The sequence below is a fragment of the Vicugna pacos genome, chromosome 7, assembly GCF_048564905.1.
Source record: "Vicugna pacos chromosome 7, VicPac4, whole genome shotgun sequence".
NCBI classification, from domain to species: Eukaryota; Metazoa; Chordata; class Mammalia; order Artiodactyla; family Camelidae; genus Vicugna; species Vicugna pacos.
In genome coordinates this window covers 74,925,805-74,951,625 of record NC_132993.1, presented here as the reverse complement: position 1 = coordinate 74,951,625, position 25,821 = coordinate 74,925,805, and the positions used below count along the sequence as shown (strand labels likewise).

General features: G+C 41.2%; 1 protein-coding gene across 3 annotated transcripts in view; it reads left to right on the top strand.

Annotated features, from left to right (window-relative positions):
• SLC26A5 (solute carrier family 26 member 5) overlaps window positions 1-25,821 on the top strand; it is a 52,386-nt gene that overhangs the window by 7,474 nt on the left and 19,091 nt on the right. Inside the window, exons 1-9 of one of the 3 annotated variants that reach the window (XM_072965176.1) lie at window positions 6,621-6,761; window positions 9,787-9,872; window positions 10,315-10,521; window positions 12,282-12,421; window positions 16,108-16,218; window positions 17,187-17,353; window positions 17,893-18,057; window positions 19,817-19,969; window positions 22,407-22,489. In XM_072965176.1, the coding sequence (XP_072821277.1) occupies window positions 10,370-10,521; window positions 12,282-12,421; window positions 16,108-16,218; window positions 17,187-17,353; window positions 17,893-18,057; window positions 19,817-19,969; window positions 22,407-22,489 (971 nt within the window). In that variant the 5' untranslated portion in view covers window positions 6,621-6,761; window positions 9,787-9,872; window positions 10,315-10,369. Of the gene's footprint in view, window positions 1-6,620; window positions 6,762-9,786; window positions 9,873-10,314; window positions 10,522-12,281; window positions 12,422-16,107; window positions 16,219-17,186; window positions 17,354-17,892; window positions 18,058-19,816; window positions 19,970-22,406; window positions 22,490-25,821 lie in introns of those variants that run through there. The other 2 variants (XM_072965175.1, XM_072965177.1) reach the window with 2 other exon arrangements.

Genomic DNA, 25,821 nt, shown 5'->3' with positions numbered 1-25,821 from the left:
ATGTTTGAAGGCAAGTTACTGATGAAACAGAACGAAGAGTTGGTACAAGAAGGACCACCATGGAAGGGAGAGTGACCTTCCAGAAGGAAGCTCTGGACATGGAGTCAGCAAGGACAGGAGCAGGCATGAGCAGGGGGGCCTGAAAGCAGAGAGACTGACGGAAAGTCTTTATGGATTGGTTAAAGTGAACCAGTAATTCTAATATGAGTTTGGCATCGTAGAATAAATCTTTTCTCTTTCTGGCGTTTGGAAAGAGAGTGCGCCCTTGCCTGCAGGCCAGCTCTTGACTCCTCATCCTAAAGTCAGGCTAGGCAGCTAAGAGCCTACGCTGCTGTACAAACCTCCTAATCACCATTTCACTCAGGGAAGGACCCCATCCTGGAAACACTTGTATACATGATAGTAAAGTGACCCCAATTAACCAGAAAAGTTAATGAAGTCTTTATTTAAAATACATATCTAAGACAAGAACAACCTGACATATGAAGGAGCCTTAAAAAAAACACCACCACCACCACCAAAATTGAGGTGAGGGTATAGCTCAAATGGTAGAGTGCATGCTCAAGGTCCTGCATTCAATCCCCAGTATCGCCATTAATAATAATAATAATAACAACAACAACAACATAGATAGACCTAATGACCTCCCCCAAAAAAGAATTTAAAAAAATAAAAATTAAAAGACAACACTAAAATAAAGTTATTAACATCGAGGAGAGATCATTTAAAACAGCTTTAAAAAAAATCTGAGTACTTCAAAAGTGATTCAATAGATATTGTTTCTATACAACAAAAATAGAATTCTATGGAGGGAGTAATAATCAGAAATTTCAGAGGAAGCATTCATAGATGATGTCTAAATATGATAAATCAAAAGATAGCCATATAATTACATTACTTAGAGTGGTAGTTCTCAGTCCTAGAGGAGATTTGGGAAAGTATCCTGGTGGCTAGAGGGTGCTACTAACATTTAATGTCAGGGACACAGATGCTAAATGCAAAGCACAGTTCCTCACAAGTCCCACCCAAAATACTAACAGCACTCTTCTTGAGAAATGCTGATTTAGAGTTAAAAATAAGCCCACCAGAAGAACTGAAAAAAAGAAAAAAAACAGGTTTTAAGAAAATGGTTGCTTCAGGGAATAGAGCTTGAGCTGGGAAGAAGAGGAGTGGCAAACTTTATTTTTGTGATTCATCGCCCTTCCATAATACTTGCATTTTTATCATGTCTGTATTATTTTGACCAAAGTTATTATTTGAGAAAAAAATGACTGGTAAACCAGTAGATTCGTCTTCCATTTTCACTTAAAGTGGAGAACTTTTTCTTCTTAAAATATGTCATTCAAATGTAAGCACCAATATGAATTGAGCTTTTTACCCAAAAGAAGATTCTGGAGGCGTATCTTATCTTGTGAATATTGATGATCTTTCATGTGTTCCTAGTTGGAAAAAAAATCTTGTGATTTGTCAACTTTAAGAGGCCACAGAAAATTAGTGCTGGAAGGGATTCAACATCTTTAATGGAATTGAATAATTTTTCCATGGTATGATGGTTTTGATCAGTAGTTCTATATGGGACAAAGGAGGATGGAAATATAGTTAGATAACTGGAGCGTATGGCTTCAAACTGGAAAGTGTGGGCTGCCTTGAGGTTTCTGTATGACCTTGTCCCATTCGACCCCTCCAATTTCATCCTACAGCCACCCAAAACAAAGGTTCTACCAGTGCTTCTGGTATTCTGTGAACATGTCCTATTAAAGCCACTTTTCACTTCTCTGTGCAGAATCACATCCCCTCACTTTTTGCCTTCTTCCCTTCACTCAAGAGCTACTTCCAATGCAGTTTGATTGAGACCACCATGCTCTATAGGCAATGAATCACAAGTGGGAATATATGCCTATGATTAATACAACTTAAAGTTAGATAAACATTTTGACATGGTTAATCTGATTCACAGCTAATGAGGCAGCATTGCAGAAGGGCATGATTTCTGCAGTGGGCAGACGTAAATTCCAGTCCTGGCTGCTACTACCTCACCGGAGCCTCAGACACTTCATCTAAAAAATACGGCGAATTCTTACTTCACATGCAGACTGTGATTCTTCAATTGTACAGTCTCAGTAAATATGAACTGCTATAATTATGTTTAACTGTTATTGTGTGTCGATAACAAACTCACACAAATGTCTATCATTCATAATATTTTAAATCAATTTGTAGTTTTTATGTACTCACTCTGTAAGTTACCCAGTAGTTAAAATGAGCACTTATTGTTTAAATATGAACTACATTTTATCACCGTTACCCACATAAACTCACAGATCAAAAAACAAAATCACATGTATGATAGAGAGCAGAAAATTTGAAGTAGCCTAAGTGTCTAATAATAAAGAAGATGATTAACAAAATCATACAATGTATATATTAGGAAATATTATGCCATCATTAAAAATTATCTTCTGAAGTTTACTGACATGGCAAAATGTTTGATACAATTTATGATATGATTTATGATATAATGATAAGTAAAAAAAAGTTAATGCAAAGCTATTGAAAATATCTCAACCATGTAAATATATGCATTTATAATATAAATTTATATTGTATCATTTATGCATGGGAAAATAGAAAATTTTCAAATTTCCACAGTGCTCATATATTACTTTTATAATAAGAAGTCAAAAAGTAACATGGCTTTTATATCAAAGGCCCTCGATCTCATTTCCTAAATGTTTGTATTTCCTTACCAACGATCTCTTGCTCCCGTCCCGAAAACTTCTGATTGCCTGTATGCTCCCTTATTTCATGTGCCCCTCCCCACCTGTAAGAAATCCTTAAAAGGAAATAGGTTGCTTCAGAGACATTAGATGACAAGTTTCCTGAAGGCATGTATCATAGCCTTTTCATCTCTAAGTTTAGCCAACGTGCACTTTCAGCCAAACATAGGCGTAGGGATGAAGTAGATTTGTATTGAATGAAAGAATAAATGGAGACCCAGGTCCTCGAGAGTTGGAGCAGTAAAAGGAAATGTGTGAGGTTCATTTAAGAGGTAATAGTAATTATAAATAATAAATATTGAGTCCCTATTCTAAGTGCTTCCTGATTCCTACATTGAGCTCAAGGCAGCACTGTTAGGACTGGCCTAGCAAATTAAGGAACATCCATGTAATAGCACTCAGTGCAGCTGTTTAAAAAGCATAAAAATAAGGAAGCGCTCCTGCACTGAAAAGAAGAGATCACCAAGATACAGTAAGTGAAAAAAGCAAGGTGCGGAAGGGTGTACGTCATGCTACCACTTATGCGAAGAAAACCATGTACTCACTTCTTCTGACGCATACAGTATCTCTGCAGAGACACACAGGACACTGACACCATGGTTACCTCCCAGCCACGGAATGGCACTGTAACTTCACTGTGATTCTTTTTACACGTGAGCTTTTGAGCCATGTGACTATGTTAGTGATTCAAAAAGACAATTAAATTAAAACAAAGGAAAATCATTATTCTCATTTACAAATGAGCAGCCTGAGGTTGAAGTAAGTTTGGTTCCTGCCCACAGTAGTAATAATAATGGTCACACTTACTGAGCACTCACTGTGTGCCAGGCCCCGTGATAAATACTGCAGAAACATTTTCTAATTTATTTTCCCAGACCTGTAATGAGGTATTATTTTTAACTCAGTGGCAGAGCTGAAGAATCTGGAAGAATCATATAACTTATTTTCCAATCCAGGACATTTTGGAAATAATTACTCTGGGACAGCAAGCCTAACTAAGCTGGGACTTCTGGTCGCCCTAGATAGAGAGGTCAAGTAACTTGCTAGATGTCCTAGCAAGAGGACAGAACCGGGACTGAACTTAGGTCTGTGTGATTCCACAGCCTGTGCTCCTCACTGCCATTTACAGATGAGAAAATGAAGGCTTGCAAAAAACACATTCCTATTAAGTGCCAGTTCCAGCCGCCAAACACAGTCCCTCAGACCCCAAAGCCTACCATAAGGTGTTGCCTGTCCGGATACTAATCTGAGAATCCTTTGACAGAAGAATTTAAGGGGATGGGGAAAAGTACAAAAGAAGAGGGAAAGAATGGGAAGAGCTTCACCTCACCCCACCCAAACTCAAATACACCCAGAGAGCCCCCTGTCTGCAAGTGTCTGGGAGCCTGCTGCGTGCCGCTGTGTGCTAGGTATTCAGACAATGGCCTTGCCCTCCAGAGCTTAGAGTCTACGTTCAGGACCAGACTGCATGGATTGTAGGGTCTTTGGCTTTTTCTACTATTCAGCCACTTCAATTAATGGTTGTAAATATGGAAAAGCAGGGAATTTCTCTTGGTAAATGCTAAGAGTTCCAGGAGTGTAAGCTAAGAGTTCCAGCTTTTTCACATCGCTTTCAGGAAAAGGCTGGTAACGTCATAAGTTAAAAAAAAAATTCTGAACTATATTATTTTCTGGACTATAGTCTCATTCCATGAGAGTTTAAAAAAATGCAGATTCCAGAATTATTAAATCCGAATTTCTAAAATTCGGCCTGGCAGTTTGTGGTTTTTCAGTTCTCTGTGTGATTCTGATGTGCTTCCAAGTGTGGGAACTCCTGGTCTAGTTGGCCCTCTTCTGACAGTACAGAACCTTTCAGACACTTGAAATGCAGAACTTGGGCCAGACCTCACTCCAACCTCCAATTTGGAGCATCTTCCACAAAGCCATAGTGAACTCGCTTATTGGCAAGCAACTAATTCTTGCTTTTAGTTTGAAGTTTAAAATGTTGCTGTTGTTACAAATAAAAATGTGATTTTTATTTATAAATATCTGTGCCTTTTAAATTTGATGCCTACTTTGAATAGGAAACAAGGCTGGTATTTTGAGAATATTTTTGGATAAGTCAAGTGAGTGTAGTTGAGTCCATTTTCTCACTTACACAGTGAAGGAATTAAATTGGGTGATCTCCAAGACTACTTTCAGATCTAGGAATCCATGGTGAATGATGCCCTAAACTCTTCAGATTCCTTCTTTCATAGCAGTGGAAAACAGGGCTTGAATCTCTACATCAGTTAGTTTGCTTTTCTGTCATTAGTATTTCTTTGGAGGACTGGCCAGGAGACTTGTCCCTTTGGGCTGAGAAGTGACTTTTCTCATGTGAGGGTTTATATAATTAGTTTTACAACTTGGTGATTTATAATTGCAATCAGCACCCTGGAAGCTCATTATCTGTCAGATAAGAGTCTGGTCATTTGATCTCCGTGTTGGTCCCTTGGTTACTTTGCCTCTCTTCTTCTGATAAGGTGGTTATTGATAGCCGTCAGGGCTTTAATTACTTAATGATTGTGATGAGCGTTAAAAGGTCCCCAAAAGGACAGCCTTTCAGTCTAACATCCTCTCCTCCTTTACTTCCCACAGTCCTTACCTTTCCCAGTTGAGACATCTCTGAATTGCCAAAAAACATCGCAGGGAGGACACAGATTATAGCCTTGGTCCTAAATCCTCAAAAATATTTGAGAATCCTCTCTTTTCTCTGTCTCCTCCTGACATACAGAGGGTTATGTTTGCCAGATTTAGCAAAGAAAAATATACCCAGTAAATTTCGGATAAAGAAAAAAATTTTAATGTAAGTATGCCCCATGCAAAATTTGGAACATACACAAACTAACCAATTATTTATTGCTTCTCTGTCATTCAAATTTAACTGAACATCCTGTATTTTATTTGGCAACCCTGCAGAGAGTGCATACCCTAAATGCTTTCCTAAGTCCATCTAATATTTTGAGATCTAAATTTCTTTGATATTCACTCCTAATTTAAACCTTGCAGGGACTGTTGGTAACAACGAAGGCTGTGGTTTTATTTAGCATTTGCATGAAGTGTAGTGGCTGCTGCACTGCCCACCTACACAAAACTCCCTTTTGTGGTGAGAATATAAGAATAGAAACACTTTGCTGGAGAAACCTAAGCTAGATAATTTTCTGTTTTGTAAACTTATTACATATTTCAAAGATACAAGCAAAGACAGTGATATAATGCATTCCACACAATTCATTTACACCCTATTCAGTTTTCTTCATTTTGTTTGGTTGGGTCGGTAGGTGTGGGTGTGTATATTGTTATCCCCTGAGTCAGTGGTTTTGAACCTTGGCTGTGCATTAGAATCACCTAGAGACCTTTTTTTTTTTTAATTGAAGTGCAATCAGTTATAATATATCAGTTTCTGGTGTACAGCACAATGTCCCAGTCATGCATATACATACATATATCCCTTTTCATATTCTTTTCCATTAAAAGTTATTAGAAGATATTTGAACATAGTTCTCTGTGCTATATAGTATGAATTTATTGTTTATCTGTTTTATATATATTAGTATCTGCAAATCTCAAGCTCCCAATTTATCCCTTCCTGCCCCCTTCACCCACTGGTAATCATAAGTTTGTTTTCTATGTCTATGAGTCTGTTTCTGTTTTGTAAATAAGTTTGTCCTTTTTTTTAGATTCCACATACAAGCGACATCATATGGTATTTTTCTTTCCCTTTCTGCTTTACTTCACTTAGAATGACGATCTCCATGTCCATCCATGTTGCTGCAGATGACATTATTTTGTTATTTGCTATGGCCAAGAAGTATTCCATTGTATGAATATACCACAGCTTCTCTATCCAGTCCTCTGTCGAGGACATTTAGGTTGTTTCCATCTCTTGGATTGGGATACAGGTATCTTTTTGAATTAAGGTTCCCTCTGGAAATATGCCCAGGAGTGAGATTGCTGGATCATATGGTAAGTCTGCTCATTAGAATCACCTTAGGATGCTCTAAAAAATAATGCCTGGGCCCCACCTCCCAGGCCCTCTTCTGGGAGGCTCTGTTCTAATTGGTCTGGGGCAGAGCCCAAGCATTTCTGTCTTTTAAAAGGCACCTGAGGAGATTCTGGGCTTAGGCATATTTGAAGGCCAGTATTGTTAAATATGTCAAATACCTGCCCCGCTGATCATCTGAATATTCCTGGGGAAATTTAAAATATACATATAATTGCCCTGCTTAATGAGGTAGGAAGGATTTTGAGGTTCTGGAAAGAGAAGAAATGAGGAGATGATAAACAGCCTTCAGAGAGATGGGTATAAAATGAGGAATTCCTGCTGGGGGTGCAGCTAAAGGACTTTTGCGAATAAAAATAAGGATGTCTGTTATTTTAGAAATAGTTTATTTCTTCTGCTCCACTTCAGCCTACCCTGTTGTGTTGCTCTGAAATCTTCAAAGGTCGCCACACTCAGGGACAGGGATGCATGCCCACACCCATGTGGAGGAAATGTCCGAGGTCCAGGCTGTACCTGTGGGAACCTTAATTCAGGAGGTTCAGAGTGAGGCCAGACACTCGTCCTTTAAAACCTTCCCTAGACCATTGTGGGGAGATAGCAGGTTTGGTCACCACTGCGTTGTATGATAACATGTTCCTAGACATGGTCATTGCAGTTGATCCCATTGACAACTGGGCAGATTCATGTGGGGTAACAGTGAAGTCAGTGATAAAACTAGAGTTTTGCAACAGGGATTCTCATTAGACCTCCCTCAGATCGACCTGGGCTTTTTCTCCTCAAGTGGCTATGTGAAGGAAGAAGTTAACCTTTCTAAGATGGGACGGAAGATGGCCAAGGAGGAGGCATCCAGAAAAATAAATAAATCAATTAAAATTTCAAAGCAGACTTAATCTTCAGTAATATGAAGTAACAGAGAGGAACATGGCATACACCATCAACAGTCATGAGGCACCAGTCCAGAGACCGCATGCATTCATCAGTGAGACAAGGACTCAGCTAGGCCCTGCAGATCCAGGATGTGGTATCACCTAGAGGAATTTACAGTCTAGAAGAGGAAACCAATAATTATATAGATTATATAGGAAAAAAATAGAAAACTCTACAAAGCAGCGTGTATAGACCCACTTTATGGGGGATTAGAGGTAAGGGCAGACTCAGAAAAGCATAGGACAAAACCTGGCTTTTGAAAGATACAGTGACTAGGGTATGGGGAAAGTGGAAGGAGAAGGAGGGGGAAGAAACAGCACTTCTTATCAGAGTGATTGGAGCTCTGGGCACAGGGACAGAGCCCTAGCGCCACACAGCAGGTTGCCCGAGTTATAGGTGGCCGTGCTGTGCTCCGGAGGAGGTGGAGGCAGAGGAGGCAGGGTGGGAGTGTTGCTGTGTGTCACACCCCACTTGCATACGTCAGCCCACTCATCCTTGGGTATTACGAGTTGCTGGAATAGTAAATAAAGTTAGATGAGAAGCCAACCAGCCTTAACTAACCCTAAAACAAAAGATGTACAATCCTGATTTGTCAGATTCTGCTGCAGAATCGTCTTTCTGCGGGCTTGCTTATTTATTTGTTTGTTTGTTTCTTTCTTTCTTTATTAATGGAGGTGCTGGGAATTGAACTGAAGACCTCTTGCATGCTAAACACTCACTCTACCACTGAGCTATAGCCTCCCCAGGTTTGTTTTTTTTTTTTTAATTCACATCTTTCTGCAGGCTTATTATTTCCTATCATCTGAATTGATATTTGGTTGCATTTGCTGCTGGAATTCCTTTACATGCTAGACTCAAGCATTTTCAGCGTCCTTGGACATCAGCATTTATTTTACGTGGTATTTTCATTTTGATCATATGAACCCAATTTCAATTTGAATGTCATTTCAGTTTGGTGAGAACCTAACTTTTCACCATGAGGGAATTTTATTGACCAGTATCGGTAATCCCCCCACCTGCCTGAGGTCACCACAGTGACCCTCGACTCCTCTGCCCTTAACTGCCTTCGAGTGGGGCTGTTGGCGTCAGTTGTTGCTGTGTGTACTTAATTTTTATTATAAAATGTATCATTCAAATACTCAGGCAAATATAAAGAGTCATGTGTCAAACACCAGTTTACTTACCACACAGCTTAGTCAAATCGTAACAGTTTGCTCTATTTGTGCCAGTTCTTTTTTACAAACAAAAACGTTGCAGATACAGTTAGCTGAAGTTCCCTGTCTATCTCTTCCAAGTCTCATTCCCCTTCTCCCCAGAGTTAATACCATCCTAAGCCTAGTGTTTATCACAGTCGTCCATGCTTTTATACATTTTCTACACATGTGTGTCCGTAAACAACATTCATTATTACTTTGTAAGTTTTTTAAACTTTGCTTAAATAATTGCATCCTTGAAGTATCCATCTGTGCCTTGGAGTTTTATTGAAAATTATGTTTTTGAGATATATTAATGATGACACATAAAGATTTAGTTCATTTTTTTAAATTACTACATAGTGTTCAATTTATGACTCTATCAAAATTTACTTTTTATTGCTTACAGATAGACATTTGCATTTTTCCAATTTTCCACATCATAAAGCTACAGTGAACATCCCTGTACACATTTCCATGTGCACAAACATTGGATTTTTATTCCTTAATCATTTATTTTGCTCATATGAGTAGTATTCGTTTTGTAGGTAGGTAGGTAGGTAGATAGATATACAGATATACAGATATATGGATACATCAGCCATCCTAATAGTCTTACAAATGACAACATAATCAACTTTAAAATGACATTATGGAGGTTGGGGATATAGCTCAGTGGTAGGGCATATGTTTAGCATGTGCAAGGTCCTGGGTTCAATTCTCAGTACCTCCATTCAAAAAATTAAAAAATAAAGTATAAGTAGTAAGCCATTTTTAAAAAATGACATTATAACATTGCACTGATTTTTTCTTTTTTTTTATTTTTTTATTTTTTTACTTTTTATGCACTGATGTTTTCAACTTGTAGCCTTTCACGAAAGTCACCAGGAACTTCCCTCGTGGAGACATAAGCCTCAGCTCTGGACCATAGAATAATTTAAGGAGTAACCAAATGTGAGTACAGAATTGGAAAAGAGGCTAATGTACCTTCAAGAAACTTGGGGTCAATTTAAGGACTGATTTTCCCCTTTTTTTTTTGTTTGTTTGCCACATAAATGGTTAGAGTCCACCTCCTGATTCACTGTTCCCTGAATATTGACTTAGAGCCAACTTGCTGCAGGATTTAGCCACTGAATTTAATACGATTCTTTGTTGAAACTGTACACGTTACCCACTCGTTGCCCTGGAAGGAAATGTCATGTATGTTCTTTATTGACTTTGATTTCCTTTCATTTGTTAGTGCCTACTGTGTCCAGATCACTACATTAGGTGCCCGTGGTGTCCAAAGATGGAGTCCTCAGAAGAACTGACAGTAATACCTCCAGGAAGAGACGCTTGGGAACAGTCAGCAGTAGGATTTTGGCATCTGAAATCGAGTTTTTATTTTCTCCCTTAGTGACACTCGGGAAATGCTTGTCTCCTGCTGTTGATGCTGTTGATTTCAGAGTACTATGGATCATGCTGAAGAAAATGAAACTCTTGCAGCAACCCAGCGGTACTACGTGGAAAGACCCATCTTCAGTCATCCAGTCCTCCAGGACAGATTGCACAAGAAAGACAAGATTTCGGATTCTATTGGGGATAAGCTGAAACAGGCATTCACGTACGTTGTCTTGACCTGTTTCCCCGTTGTCTTGACCTGTTTCCCTTACTCTGTCATTAGTTATGAGAGAAGCAAGGTCACGTGTATAAAGAGAACCTGGTGACTTGGAGGAAAAAGCAAATGGTGAGCACTCATGATTTGCAGAGCTGTTCTCACGGTTCATTCAGTGGGAGGTATTTGATGAAACAGGCTTCATTATGTATTTCACCACATTTATTCAGGTCCTACTATGCCTGATGTCTATATAAAGGTTTATGTAAACAACTCACTTTCCAATTCACCACCCACCTTCGAAATACCCACCTTGTCCCTCTGTCTCTCAGGAGTGTTCCTACCACTCTGTCTTTTTCCCACTTGACTTCTACTCCATTTGGCAGCACCTCGAATCTGTGAAGCTAAGTCCCCAAGCTGAGCTGGAAGACACTCACACAGCCATGCTGCAGGCTTGGGAACTTTCACACACTTGCACCTCCAGAAAGCCCCGGACTTCAAACCCAGTCCATCTGATTCTGCCTCCTCCACCCTTGAGACCACACCTTCTGTGCTGTATTTATGTAAGCTTCACAATGACCCTGTGTTCTAGGTGTGCCATCAGGAGAGGTTAAAAATAGGTACACTGGAGTCAGACTGTCTTCATCTTAGTCCCAGCCACCTACCAGTTGTGCACTTGAGTTTCCTGCGCTGTGAAATGGGGATACCAGTAGTACTCACATCACAGAGTTACTGGGGTTGAAAAACCTGTCAGTATATTCGAAGTGCAAGGCGCATGGCAAGCACTATATGAATGTAGCTGTTATTAATATCTCAACTTTCTAAACAAGGAGGCTGGTATCCAGTCTGGTTTGTGTCTCTCACACTCATCACTCTTGCCGTAGTTGCCTCACATTCTGCTTCCGGTATCTTCCTGCATCTGATTACCAGATACTCTTAACCACTGAAGACACTATATCAAATACCATGCATGCTGCAATACTGTATTATCTTTTAAACAGGGTAAACTGCTTCCCTGTCACTCCAGGAGGACTTGAGGCTGTCATAGTGGTGATGGAAGTCATCTGTCCATACTTTTACTCATTGATGTCTTCGATTGGGGGCATAGACTGGCAAAAGGACTGGCTGAGAGTGAGAATACAGTCTATGTATCAAAGTTACTTAAACCACGTAGGGATTAAATGCAGACCTTGGTTTTATCAGCATGATGTTCCACTCAACCAAGACAACCAGACATAGACTCAGCTCCCATGCTCCAGTGACAGTGGTGTTTTGAGTTTAACTAATCAAGACCCTAAAGCATTGCACACATGTTCATAAAACTCATAATACCTGTATAAATTTCCTTCATGTTATAAGGAAAGGGAAATCCAAATAGGTAGATACCAGTCAGTGGTTCCACATTCAAAACTTAAGTCAATCAGTAAATGATTCCCTTACTTCATTTTTACACCAACATCGAAAGTACATTAAGGATTTCACCTAGTGAAATAATAGCTTCTGGATATTTCCATTATTTTGAAGCTAAATTGTTCTTGTTTTCTATGGTCAGTTGTAAGCATTATTGTGGAGCCAATTCAGATGTTATTGTTTCAATAATAATAATAATAATAAATCAGCAGCTCTTCTTGTCTCTGACGTCTGCAGAGTGGAAAGGTCATCCTCAGCTGTGAGCTTTTCCTTGTTGCTCCAGAATGTGAGGGAGGGAAAATGCCTTGGTGTGAATTCTACATTTTGTCCTCATTTTGTCTATTTCTTTCTCCTCCCAGATGTACTCCTAAGAAAATAAGAAATATCATTTACATGTTCCTTCCAATAACCAAGTGGTTGCCTGCCTACAAGTTCAAGGAGTATGTGCTGGGTGACTTGGTCTCAGGCATCAGCACAGGGGTGCTGCAGCTTCCTCAAGGTCAGAAGGATATATTTCTTTTTTTCTTTCCTCTGCTACCATCTCCTCAAACAATAACTTGACCTTTTTTTGTTTAATTTCATCATGATTGTAAATTCATAGTTTTTATCATATCGTTGTAGTAACGTTTCCCCAGCTAAAGGAATTTTTCAGGAACATTTAAATATACATGCTATATTTTATAGGTAAAATCAGCAAGACCAGCTAGTAGATTGATCTGGGGGAGAATAAGGAAGCAGGGCTTGCCAAGAATTTCTTTAAGGTTTCTGAGCTTTGAGTTGGATGTGGGGATAGTGAGAAAGAGGGATGGATGATGAAGGTGACTCTCAGGTTTCTGGTTCACCTGAGAGATGGAGGTGCCACTTGCAGACGTGACAAAGACTGAAGGAAGGATAGAACTGAAGGGTAAGTTTGAAGATGGTGATGCTTGTGAGATAGACAAATGGACATTTCATGTTTATATTTAATATAGGGTGGGCTCAAAAGAATGGTGTGGGCTAGAGATATCAACTTGGGAATCTTTGCCATAAGGATAATGTGTCAACCATGGCAGTAGACCATACCATCTAAGGGGAGAGCACGGAAGGAAAAGAAAAGGAAGCCAAGATCAAGCTTTGTCCAGTATCAAAGGCCAAATAGTGAAGGAGGAATCGGTGTAAGACACTGAAAAGAGCATCTGGAAGGGGAGGGAGAACCAGGATCAAGTGGTATTATAGAAAGGAAGACATCATTTCAAAACAGGGAACAGCCCACACTGCTAAGAGGTATAGGTTATCCCACCATCAAATCTGTATGAAAAAGGTATTTTTCTGCCCATCGCTAGTCAACGAAGATAGGTAGATGTGAAAAACAAAATATAGCCAAGATAGAGATCTAAGTGATAGCGAGTTTTGTGTGGCTGATAAACTGTTTAAATTGGAAAAAAGGCTTTGTTAAGCATGGAAGATTGAATATATGCTTCTATCTCTAATTCATTTAAAATTCTTTTAAAATGATGCTAAAGGAGAGGGAGATGGTATAAACTAGCAAGGACATAGAATATGGGAGAGGAGGCACCATGGAGCAGGAGAGAAAAAAACATGGCAAATGATGGACAAATGATAATTAAATTATCAGAGTGGAGGAAGCTGATATTTAGGTTCCTGCCTTGCAAACACTGGGAAATTAGAGGCTCTAAATATTGTCACATGTAAGAGTCAGGCCGAGGGCTTAGAAGCAAGGGATTCGGTTGAAAGTCTTTGTGGAAAGCAGCACATAGACAGTCAGGTCCCCACACCACACAGTCAGTGGACGATAGGGTGAAAATGCTGAGAGATGTCAGGAGGATTAAGGAGATGTCTCCACATTGAACTGTGAGCTGACCGAAGCTCTTGTTTGCCCTGTTAGCTCCAAAGAACCTTCAAGAACTTATAGCCCAAACAGTGAACTGCCCCCAGAGAAAAGAGCTACGGACAACTGGGAGTCTCCAACGAAAATGCTCTGCTGGTCACCCAGTGGCCCTACAATAAGGGCCATCAGTCAACAAAGTAAAAAATCAGTAAACAAAGTGGGCTGATGGGCATGAAGCTTCGAGAGAGAGAAAACACACCAAACAGGAAGAAGGAACTCACTGAGAACATAAATCATGGAGAGGGCAAAATAAAAAATGTTTGTACTACAGTATCCTCAACAAGATATGAAAACATAATGAGTCCATGAAACAAGAATAGGATGCAGTTTTTAAAAGAGCATTCAGAAAACCAAAGGAGCTCACAGAGATTAAAGTATGATCACTGGGGTAAAATATTCAGTCACAGATTTGGAAAATTGAGGAAATTTCCTGAGGTAGAAGAAAAAGATAATCAAATGGACAATAGGAGACCAGAGGTAAGAACACAGAGGATCAATTCTGGTGTTCCATCATACATCTCTTGAGAGTTCCAGAAAGAAGAAGGTAAACAGAGGAAGACAGTATCAAAGAATAGTCTCAGAATTGAAATACGTGCGTTTTCAGACTGAAAGCAACCACCAAGTACCCAGCAGAATAAATGAGAGCTTAAAACAAGACACACCTTTGTAAAACATCAGAACCCTGGAAATGTAGAGAAGATCCCAAAACTTTCTAAAAAGAAAAAAAAAATCACATAGTTATGAAATCATAAGCAAGGGGAAGCTGGAAAAAATAGACATAGAAAGTCAATAGTTTATGTCTAAAACTGATAAACTAAGAAATAATAATGTAAACATATTACTTAGAATGGATTTCTCAACCTGCACCGTGTACACTGTGATGGGGCTGGGCTGTGCATGGTGGGATGGTCAGCAGCACCTGCAGTTTCTATCCCCTAGGTGCAGTTGCAGCCCCCGGCCCCCCCCCCATCAGGATCCTGCAGAATGCCTTCAGGCATTGCCAAATGTCCCCCGATGGTGGGCAGAATTCTCTCAGTTGAGAACTGCTGACTTTAAATACTAGAGATAAATGGTTAACAACAAACAAACAAAACAGCTAAAAGAGTTGAAAGTGAGTGTCTGGGGAGTGGAACCTAGAAGTAAGGAAGGAGAGTGCTGGCTTTTCCTCCCAGCCCCCCTAGTACTGCTTGGCTTTTTCATCTGTGGCCATGCATTTCTTTGCTAGAAATAAAATTTGTTTTTTTAAAAAAACAACATTAAAGTGACTGTATTATTACATATTAAATAAGTAAATGCTTTCCCAACTCTTCTTTTGCTAAAATGTCCTTATCCACAAGATGAAAGTGCATTTCATGAATTTTCTATTAGTCCAAAATACTTGGCTGAAACCCCAAAGGTGAGAACAAAGGATGTTTATTGCCTGCATGTTCTGAAGAGGGATGCCAGCCCATCTATGCAAAAGCGTGGATGAAAGACACGCATGCTCTCTCTTTAGCACATCACTTCAACAGGACATATGAGGGGATGAGGAAATTGATACTAGATTTGGAATGAGAATTTTCTAGAGGAGGTGAAAAAAGTATGCATTTCCCCTCCACCAAAAGTCGGGAAGGAAGGACTGCAAGGAAAATAAATCTATGGTAAAAAGGTGTGAACTGCCTATGACAGCAGAATAAAGGGAGCCCTCCGGGGGTGTGGCCTACACTTCCACAATTTTGGGGGTAAAGCATTGAGTAACTGGGCACCCTGGAGGTAACCAGGCTTGGCTCATTGCAAAGGTACTTGCCCAAGAAGACTGCCTATGGGATGAGCAGCCGCAGCACAACGAACCTGGAGCAGGTGTAAGAACTGGAACCTGGAAGGGGTCGAGGTCATGGGGAGGGGACATCACATTGGCCAGGGAGTTCCTGTGGGAGCTCCTCATTGAAAAGAGGTCTCCGAAGAACCCGGAAAATACCCCATTGAAGAAGCAGCCAGCATTTGGACACCCACACCAGGTTACAACTGCCCCAGTCAAGTAAGAATTTGTTCCTCGATATAAATTGGGAAAGAGTAAAACAGAAAAAAAAAAAAAGTCCACCCCTGGCGAAGAGGACAGGACAGGGCCTCGACCCCCTAAGCACAGATGTCGGATTCCACATAGGATTGGGATGGAAGTGTGGGCACGTTAAGATAAATCTGCTTAAGTTAACATGGTTTTCACTTGTTCATCATCTATAAAAAGCCAAAAGAAAAAAACATATAACCTTCTGTTTTCTAATGATCTCCCCATTTCTGTGTGGTTTTTAATCCCGCAGGGTTAGCCTTTGCAACGTTGGCGGCTGTGCCCCCGGTGTTTGGCCTGTACTCTTCGTTCTACCCTGTTATCATGTATTGTTTTCTTGGGACCTCCAGACACATATCCATAGGTAAACCTGATAGTATTTTAGTGCCTTTCCTATTGAATTTCCAAGCTTAGCAATGTGTCAAAGAAATAGCATGTTTGTTACTAGGACATCCGCTAGTAACAGCTTTTGTTACTGCATACCCAGTAAGTACTTAAAACCACTCCCCCCTCAAAGGTTTCTACAACTAATAGCTTCCTTATAATCTGGGCATAATGAAGAAAGACAGTTTTCTGGTGTAAAAAGAGCAATTGTTGAAATCTGTGAAATAGGTGCTTCTGTTCATAATACGATTTGCTTGCATCTGGTTTTTCTTCTTCTTTATTTTATTAGTGGTAGTGCAAGTTCCTAATTACTGTGCATGTCATTGCATTTTCATCTTATTTTAGGCACTGAGTTGTACGTGGTTCTCTTTACTGTACTTAGGATCAGATTTATATGGGTTTCATAATCACGAAGGGCTCATCTTGGCCGTTGCGACTCAGACTCAGCGTTTTTCAAGCAGTTGAGAGCCAGATGGAGCTAAGCTAGAGCAGCTACAGGAAGACTGAACTCTCTCCCTTTCCCGCATCCCTCTCCCAACCCTCTCTTCTTACCTCCTACACTCACCTTCACTCCACGTGGTCCTAGTTGGGGCTTTTGCACACATAGGGCTGCAGCACAAGCAAGTGGTGCAGCTCTGGGGCAGAATCCACATCCCCTTGTTACCTGGCCCCCCTCGTTACCTGGCCGTAGACATCACGCAGTGTCACTTCTGCTGCATTCTTTTGGTTACTAGCATGTCACAAGTCGAGCCAGATTAATGGAAAGAGAAATTAGACCACCTCTTCATGGGGAAATGTCAGGATTCTAGAAGAGTATGTGAGATGGACGATACTGTCCCAGTGCAATTTTATGTCCATGATGATTTATTGACCTCACCAGTGTCCCCTAGCGAACTGGCAACAGATAGGGTGAAAGTGATTTCCTTGATGGATGCTTCATCATTCCAGGTCCATTTGCTGTTATTAGCCTGATGATAGGAGGCGTGGCTGTTCGATTAGTACCAGATGATATAGTCATTCCGGGAGGAGTAAATGCAACCAATGGTACGGAGGCAAGAGATGCCTTGAGAGTGAAAGTCGCCATGTCTGTGACCTTACTTTCGGGAATCATTCAGGTGAGACTCATGAATGTGGAAATGGCTTTCATCTGTTAATTTGATAAATATCTATGGAGCACTCTTGGCTCGTCTCCATGGTGGGCAGGGTCAGTCAGCAAAAATCCAGAGCCCAGGGTTCCTAGCACTGGGGAATGCTGGTCCCACACAATGCTTACTTAAGTTCGTAGTGATTAGGAACTAGCAGGCTTCACTGGGGTGCTTTAGAGATTCCAAGAGCAAGACAAGCTTGGAGCAAGACTGGTTAGTAATGGGAAGAGGGCATTTCTTATCTGCTTGGAATGAACAGGAAGCGAGCGCCTACTCCAAGGGACGGGGAGGGTACAGGTTTGCCCAGTGCTCTGCGGAGCTCTGGGCCACTCCAGACCTCCCAGTTTTCTGCATAACCAGTGATTGATTTGTTAGCTACTTACCTGCTGCGGGTACAAGTTTGCAGTGCTAGAAAGTGGCCCAGAAAGAACTTTTGTATGTTTCCTGTTGGCTTTAACATCCCAGTCTGCCATGTGATTTATTTGTTTCTTTGTCATTAAAAAAAATAGTTTTGCCTAGGTGTCTGTAGGTTTGGATTTGTGGCCATATATCTCACCGAGCCACTGGTCCGTGGGTTCACCACCGCCGCAGCTGTGCACGTCTTCACCTCCATGCTGAAATACCTGTTTGGAGTTAAAACAAAGCGGTACAGTGGGATCTTTTCGGTGGTGTATGTAAGTAAGCAACTTCCCGACTTGCTGGTACTGGTTTTCCCTTTTTTGTTTTCCCCTTCTCTCCTGTATCTCTTTTACCTTCGAGGCTCACTTTGCTTATTTTCAAGAATTTCAATAAAATGGAGAAGATTTAGTCATTCTACGCCTTTTCGGAGAAGAGCGCTACAAAGGGAATTAAATTAGTCTCATTTCATTCATATGTGCTACTGTCTACCTCACAAGGAATTTTTTTGTTAGGTCTTTATTTGGTAATTACACCTTCACCTGAATTAGTTGAAGACACAGCTTTTTCTTAAGGCCAAATTAGGTTCTTTTTGGGAACGAACAAATAATTTGAAGGAATTACAGGATAACATCTCTGTCAAAAACTGCTTACTCAAGCAGGCAAAAAAACAAGTCTGTGAAGGATTTAACTAACACAGCTAGTTTAATAAAATAGACATCGACCCTTCCACCCAACTCAGTGAAAATCTAAATTATTTACAAGCACACAGGAAACAATGGTAATAATCATGTTGAAACTGGTCGTATAAAACTGAGCACAAATTCTAAAAATTCAGTTTTCATACCATGCAATATAATTTGCAATTAGTAACCAAATATAGCTTTAAAACCCCCATTAAAGTGGAAGCCAAAAACACATTTCTAAATGGATAAGGAAGAAATCATGAAATAATTAGAACCAACGGCAGTGGAAGTGCTGCGTGGCGGAACTTCTGAGGTGCTGCTAAAGCTGTTCTTGGAATGATAGGTCTTTGTAGGTGTTGATGAGCCAGACACTGTTCAGCAGAGCACTGAGTGAGCAGATACGGCCCCTGCCCTCTTGGGTTTACAATCCAGTGGGAAGACAAAGAGTAAACCCCTAATCACGTAACTATGTAATTAACTACAAATTGTGTTAAGTGCTAAGAAGGGAAAGTCAGGCTCCTGTGAAAGTTGAATAGGGAGACCTTTAGGGGCCTAGGAATGTCACTTTGGGGAAGTGACAGCTAAATTGAGTCCTTCATTGATTAGAATGGAGTCCAACTGTGGGAATATTCCCTCAGCTAAATTCTAAGTTTCCAGTAATAGCTGGTAACATGCTTCTTAACTCTTGAGATTGCTCTCAGCGCCTTGTCACAAAGGAAACAGACAAGCACAGCTGAGTGTGCTCTAGGCGTTGGTGAGAAAGCGTGCAGTCTGGGCTCGGTGGTAACCTACCTTCCCAGGGTCTGGATGAGTACCGACTGCACTTGGGGTGCCGTGGCTGCAGCACTACAAGGAAATTAAATGGCTTTCTTCCCTAAAACTCCCCTGGGCTTCTTTCCAGGCATCAGCCATTCTCTTGCCTTCAAAGTTCACCTGATTCCTTTCATCTGCTAACAGTGATTTCTCTCTCTTTTAGCTCTTAAAAGCTTTTCTATGTATTTACCTGTGGATTATTTTGCTGATAACAGTTCCTCATTCTTTCCTAAGGCTTAGGACTCAGTTTCAGGGTTACTTTTCTGAATTTTACAATACCACACTGAGGCATTCACATAGCAGAGAACACTGTAGTATCAGATTGTTGGGTAAGAATTACAACTACAAACAAAGCTGTATGACTGGGTAAAAACGACTCCTAATTGGTGAAAGCTGCAAAGAGAGCGATTTCAGCCTGAGAACTTTTATCTGGAAATGCTCAGTAATGGGGTGGCTGGTGTGAATTAGTGCCCTAGACTGTCTCTGTCTGTTCGGGGGCTATTGCTTGATGTAACATCTAGTGTTCACTGTGTTACAGAGTACAGTTGCTGTGTTGCAGAATGTTAAAAAACTCAACGTGTGTTCCCTAGGCGTTGGGCTGATGGTTTTTGGTTTGCTGTTGGGTGGCAAGGAGTTTAATGAGAGATTTAAAGAGAAATTGCCAGCACCCATTCCTTTAGAGTTCTTTGCGGTAAGTCAACTTTGGCCACATACTCCTGGCTATTCCTGTGACGGGTTTAGAAGTGGGCAGGGGACGGGGAAGGTAGACCATTTTTCTCAGTTCTGCCGAGAGAAGTTTAGAAGGTTTGTCAAGAGGAGCTTTCACAAATACACTGACAAAAAAGACAAGCATTCAAGCATAGACATGGATGATTTAAAATCTAGGTGAAGACTCTATAAAAATGTGAATGTAAATTATCTCTGAGTGAAATGGTGGAGATTTTTCTTGAAGTTTTTATTTTCTAATTGCTTTATAATGAGACTGTAACTTTAATAAACTGGAAAAAGTAAACTGTTTCCATTTTGAAAAGAGCAAAAGACAAACATTTCCAAACTTTCTTGGTTCCTGGCCCTCTGAAGCCCCAAAGAAATAGGTAACTAGTAGTTCCATTTGTTACATAGTTAGCTCCAAACAACTTAATACATATTTATGTCTAACAACTTAAGAACTGTTTGTAAAAAAAAAGACACATAAGTTGAAATAAAATATACTGTATTACATTCTTAAATACCCACACAAATTTATTAGCAAATGTGTGTGGCTGGTGGGCACTTCACAGCCCCTCGAAGCTTGGAGTCAGATGGGCACCACTACCCTCATTTCCTGCTCACTTGGATTTTTGCATGCTACCTGCATGGTTCAGCAGCCACTGAACACCTGGCTTTGCAAAGATGTGTTGTGATCAGAAGGAATGTGGTAGAAGCTGATGTCGAAACTGAACTACCTCAGATTAGAAGTTGGCATGGTGTCTGACAGGTATCACCCTGTTTCCCTTGAAAGTCCTGTCCCACAGTGACCTGGGAGCTCTCCTTGGCACCCTGGGGCACTTTGGTCTAGAGTTTGGGAGCCACAAAAGAAGAAATAAAGGTATAGATGTCTGATGCAAATTTAGCCAAAAGTTCCAGCCACAAAAACCACTGGCTGGTTTAGCTCTCCAGGAAGCCAGTCTTGCTTTCGCCTTGTCGACACCCAACAGGACTCTCAGTTTCAAAACCTCTTCTCTCACCGGGGCTGTACACAGCGTTCCTCTTTCCTTTTGGAGAACAGCAGAATGTTCTCAGCTCCTATGCATGGCAAAGGAAAAAGGCAAGCCCTAATCATGAAGTAAATGATGAAAATCACCTTTGCTGGTTTGGGTTCCTAGTTCTGTGCATTTTCCGGATTCCCTTTGAATTTTCCTTCATGCTTTCCAAGGCAGTGGTTCTCCAGAATTTTGTCATTGTAACTTCTTATCTGTGTGCTCCTCAGAGCAAGGGAGAGAGAAGCCATACTAGAAAACTTGAAACAGAATCTTCATGACTCTCTTTAAACGTAAAATTTCTTACCATAAAATTGTTTCATAATGCGTCTGTCTGTGTTGATAGGAAAGCTGTGGTTTGAATGAGGTACCATTACATGAAGTTGATGCTCCAGGAACTTGAGCCTTATCTGTCCTATGGATTTGAATATTCTGGGCATTCCCCTAGTTTGGGATACACAGCAAATGCAATTAAGGGTGACAAATATTACAGCCAACAAAGAAGGGGCATTTCATCAAAAGGGCCAGAAGCAGCCACACCCTTGGTCTCTGGGGCTGCTGTCTGGGTCCTTGTTGGGTCCCTGCTGCAGCCCCCTCTGGGGGGACTGGCTCCCCTCCTTGGCTAGCCCCCCCATGCCTTCTGTCTTGGATAACCCCCTCAGAAAGTTCTACAAGCAATAGTTCTCTGGGATGAAGAAAGTTGCTGTCTTTCCTTCTGTTATTTTTCTCTTCTTGTAGCTCACTAAGGATTGCACTTTACACACAGACTAGATCTATGCCCCAACAAGCCAGCCAGCCTTCTGTACAAGGATGCTCTGTGACAGGCAGATTTCACTCTGACCCTGACCCTGGGGGGAGAAGTGGGAGAAGACAGCTGTGGGGTGCTGGTGGACACCTCGAACCTCCCTGGTGCTGCTGTCCTGGAGACAGAGTCAGATCCAAATGTAGATATAGGAAGATGTAGATCCAAACAGACATTTTATAATGTGATGCTGTCATTGTCCTGCCCTCAAAATACACGTTTCAGTGTCCTGATTTCATGCCATCTTGGCCAGAGCCTCCTTTCACCTACCCACAGGCAAAGCCAACTCCCCAAAGGTTTAATGGGCTCTTTTTATTTGCAGCCAGCTAGCCAGATGCCTCAGGATGGAACAGAACAAAGTAGAGAGCAAAGAACTTCAGGCCACAAGGAAACTAGGGTCCATTTAAATTTTGTGGGAAGAGTCATTAGGAGAATCTAGAATTGATGGAAGCTAACTAACTATAATTCTTTTTAAAACTGAAAAAGTGAAAATAGATTTGGCTTGGCTAAAAAGTTCCTTGAACCTAATTTTTGTGGCATTTAAATGTTCATCTCTTAAGGTCCATTTGGATTTGTGTCTGTTTCAGGTGGTCATGGGAACTGGCATTTCAGCTGGGTTTAACTTGAAAGAATCATACAATGTGGATGTTGTTGGGACACTTCCTCTGGGGTAGGAAAACAGTTTGAAGTAACAGTGTGACTTGAATAATCAATGGATCTATAATTTCTAACTACTGCTTTAGTATTGTTGCAATAAAAAAATCTTTTTTCTCCTATGTATCAAATAGCTGAGGAATTGGAGGGTGGAGGTGGGTTTTTTGGGGGTTTTCTTTAACGTGTGTGTGGGGATGGGGGTTATTGTGGTAAAAAATACTTAAAATCTCCTATTTTAATCGTTTTTATGTGTATGGTTCTGTAGTGTTAAGTATATTTACACTGTTGTAAAACTGATCTCCAGAACTTTTTCATTTTGCAAATCTAAAATTCTACATCGTTAGACAGTAACTCTCCATTCTCCCTCCTGCCAGTCCCAACTTTCTGTCTCTATGAACTTGACTACTCTAGTGCCTCATGTAAGTGGAATCAGACACTACTGAGGTTTTTATGGACAGGCTTGTTTCATTTAGCATAATGTCTTCAAGGTGCATGCATGTTGTAGCGTGTGGCAGGATTTCCTTCCTCTTTAAAATGGAATAAAATTGCACTGTGTGTGTGTACCACGTTTTGTTTATCCATTCATCTGTCAGTGGACATCTGGGTTGCTTTCCCCTCCTAGCTATTGTGAATAATGCTGCTGTGAGCACGGATGGGCAAACATCTCTTCAAGACCCTGCTTTAAGTACTTTGGGATATATACATAGAAGTGGGGTTGCTGGATCATATGATAGTTCTATTTTAACTTTTTGGGGAACGTTCATGCTGTCTTCCATAGTGGTTGCACCATGTTACAGTCCCACCAACTGGCATGTGGTTTTTCATTTTGTTTCCTGTTGTTTAGCATTTGTTGGTATTTTAGATCTCTTCTTGGGTGGCATAGGAATTAAGAGCAAAAAAACCTAAATGTAACCTGCCACTTACTAGCTTTGTGATGTTGGGCAAGTCATTTATCCTCCCCAAGCCTCAATTTCCTCCCCTGCCAGGGAAGCATGACAGTGAATGCCTCTCTCAAGGGCAGTTGGGAGAGCTGCCGGAGGTGATGCGTGTAAAGCAACCAGTGTGGCACCTGGCATGCACCATGCTTGTTGAGACCTGTTAATGTAAAGTTCTGTGGCTCATTTCAATGGGTTTTCTAGCTTCGAATCACGTATTACTTCTTTGCTTCATCTGTTTTTCTCTTATCTAATTCTACTTTTTAAAAATGTCCACTATTTTTATATTTGAAGGAGCAAGAGTGACTATGAGCCTCTCCTGTTCTCCATTCCTCTCTGACACTCTCTGGCTGTCTCTGTATCTCTCTATGTGCCTCTGTCTTTCTGTCTCTGGTACTGTCTCTTTCTCGCCACCCTCTTCTCTGTTTCCAAAAGAGCAGAGTCGGACATTTGCCCAGATGTTGGACGTTGACAGGACCTGGCATATTCCATCAGGCCTTGCCTCTGGAAACATACATGAATCTCCAGGGAGGCACAGGGAGCAGGAGTTGCTCTTTAAGCCAGAGTTCAACACAGGGAGTGAATGTTGAAAGAGGAAGCCAGCACTTGACTTCAGAATGATGAATTGCTTTCATAAACATGGTACTTGGGATTCAGTGTACAGGTGTCGCACAGCAATAACCTGGCTTTTCTGTTTGGACCTGTAATTTTTAAACTACTTTTATACCCACCGTGTCAGTTCATTCCTCACAATAACACAGTTGATGACTATGTTATCTTCATTTAACAGGCAAGAAGATGGATTCATTTAATCTCATTTATTTAGCATATGTTTATTGAGTGCCTGTTATGTGCCAGAGACACAGCAGTTAAAAACAAAAACAAACAGGCAAGCAAAAGAGTCTTTGCTCTCCTGAAGCTTGTATTCTACTAGGAGAGACAGACAATAAATCAGTAGTGAGTTGTGCTATGAAGACAAGGGAAGCCAGCTGAGAGACAGGAGAGGCTGGCTTGCTGTTTGAGGTAGGGTATCAGAGAAGGTGACATTTGAGAGACCTGAGTGAGGTTTGGTGAGTCCCAGCCGGGACCCGGAACTCAGTCTTCTGATACCCGGTCACGTGCTCTTTCCGTTGCCTCACCCCTGGGTCGCTAACCTTAGTCATGGCATAAACATGAGTCTTTGGATCCAATAGATAACCCTATTCAGTAACTAATCACAAATAATTTAAGTGTGAATTCTCACACTTAGATTTCTCCTTTTAAATATCCACACACCACCATAATTCCGACCTAACACCTTCCTTTTCCTTTTCCTATTGCATTATACCCAAGAGGTTGCTTTCCCTCTATTGTGAGAGCTAAACTTTTTTTAAAAATAGGAACATTTTACCTCTTTGAAACTTGGCTTCCCAGAAACTTTATCTTTCTGGAACTTTATCCAAAACCAAGCAGGCAACCAATATTGCCTACCTAACTGCCCATCTGCCTACAGCCGTGCTAATTCAGTGAGCGAGCGGTAGGTCTGACTGCCGAGTAACAGCGACTTAAAACAACATCCTGATTGCGCAGGGTTCAGCAGTGTAGGTGGGGCTCAGCTGAGCGTTTGTCTCTCTTGAGGTCTCTGGCAGCTGCAGACGTCTGAGTGGGTGACTGATGCCAGAGGAGCCAAGAGGGCTTCGCTCACCTGTCTGACAGCTCAGCCCAAGTGGCTGGAGCATCTGCGGGCGGGTTGGCATCTTCCCTCACGTTGGGCTCCAGGAGGATAGCCAGACTCTTCACTGTCGGCTCATACAACATCACTTCCACCACCTTCTGTCGGTTAGGGCACATCACAAGGCTGGCCCAGATTCAGCCTTTAGATGGGGAGCAGCACACACTAATGTGGAAGGAATTGTCGGTGGTTGTGTTTCAAAACAAAGTACCACACTTACCTACACACACACACACACACGCACGCACAGTACAGTGTCCAGAAAGTGACAGTGGGCTGTTAAAGATCCCGTTCATGTCAATGTATCATGTCTCTTGGTTTACTTCTCTTAACTCATCGCAGCTCTTTTCTCATATTCAGTTCTCATACGCTTACTCCTCAGGCCCCAACGTGCTGCGAGGCCCGCCCCACCCTGGTCAATGCTTATGCAGCCAAGTGCAGGGGAATCATGATAAGCTCAGTAGTCAGACCCCCTGGGTTTGAGTCCCTGCTCCGTCTTCAGCAAAGTACTTAACATCTTGCAATCATCCACTTTTTCACATATACATTGGGATCATAATGGCACCTGTCTAAAAGCGTTGTGAGGACAAATGAGATGACATCTATCAAGCATGTTGCACACAATCGAAGCTTAATGTATGTTAGGTTCCTTTCCTTTGCTCCCCTCCCTTCCACACACCCCACAACCTGAGACAGCCCTTT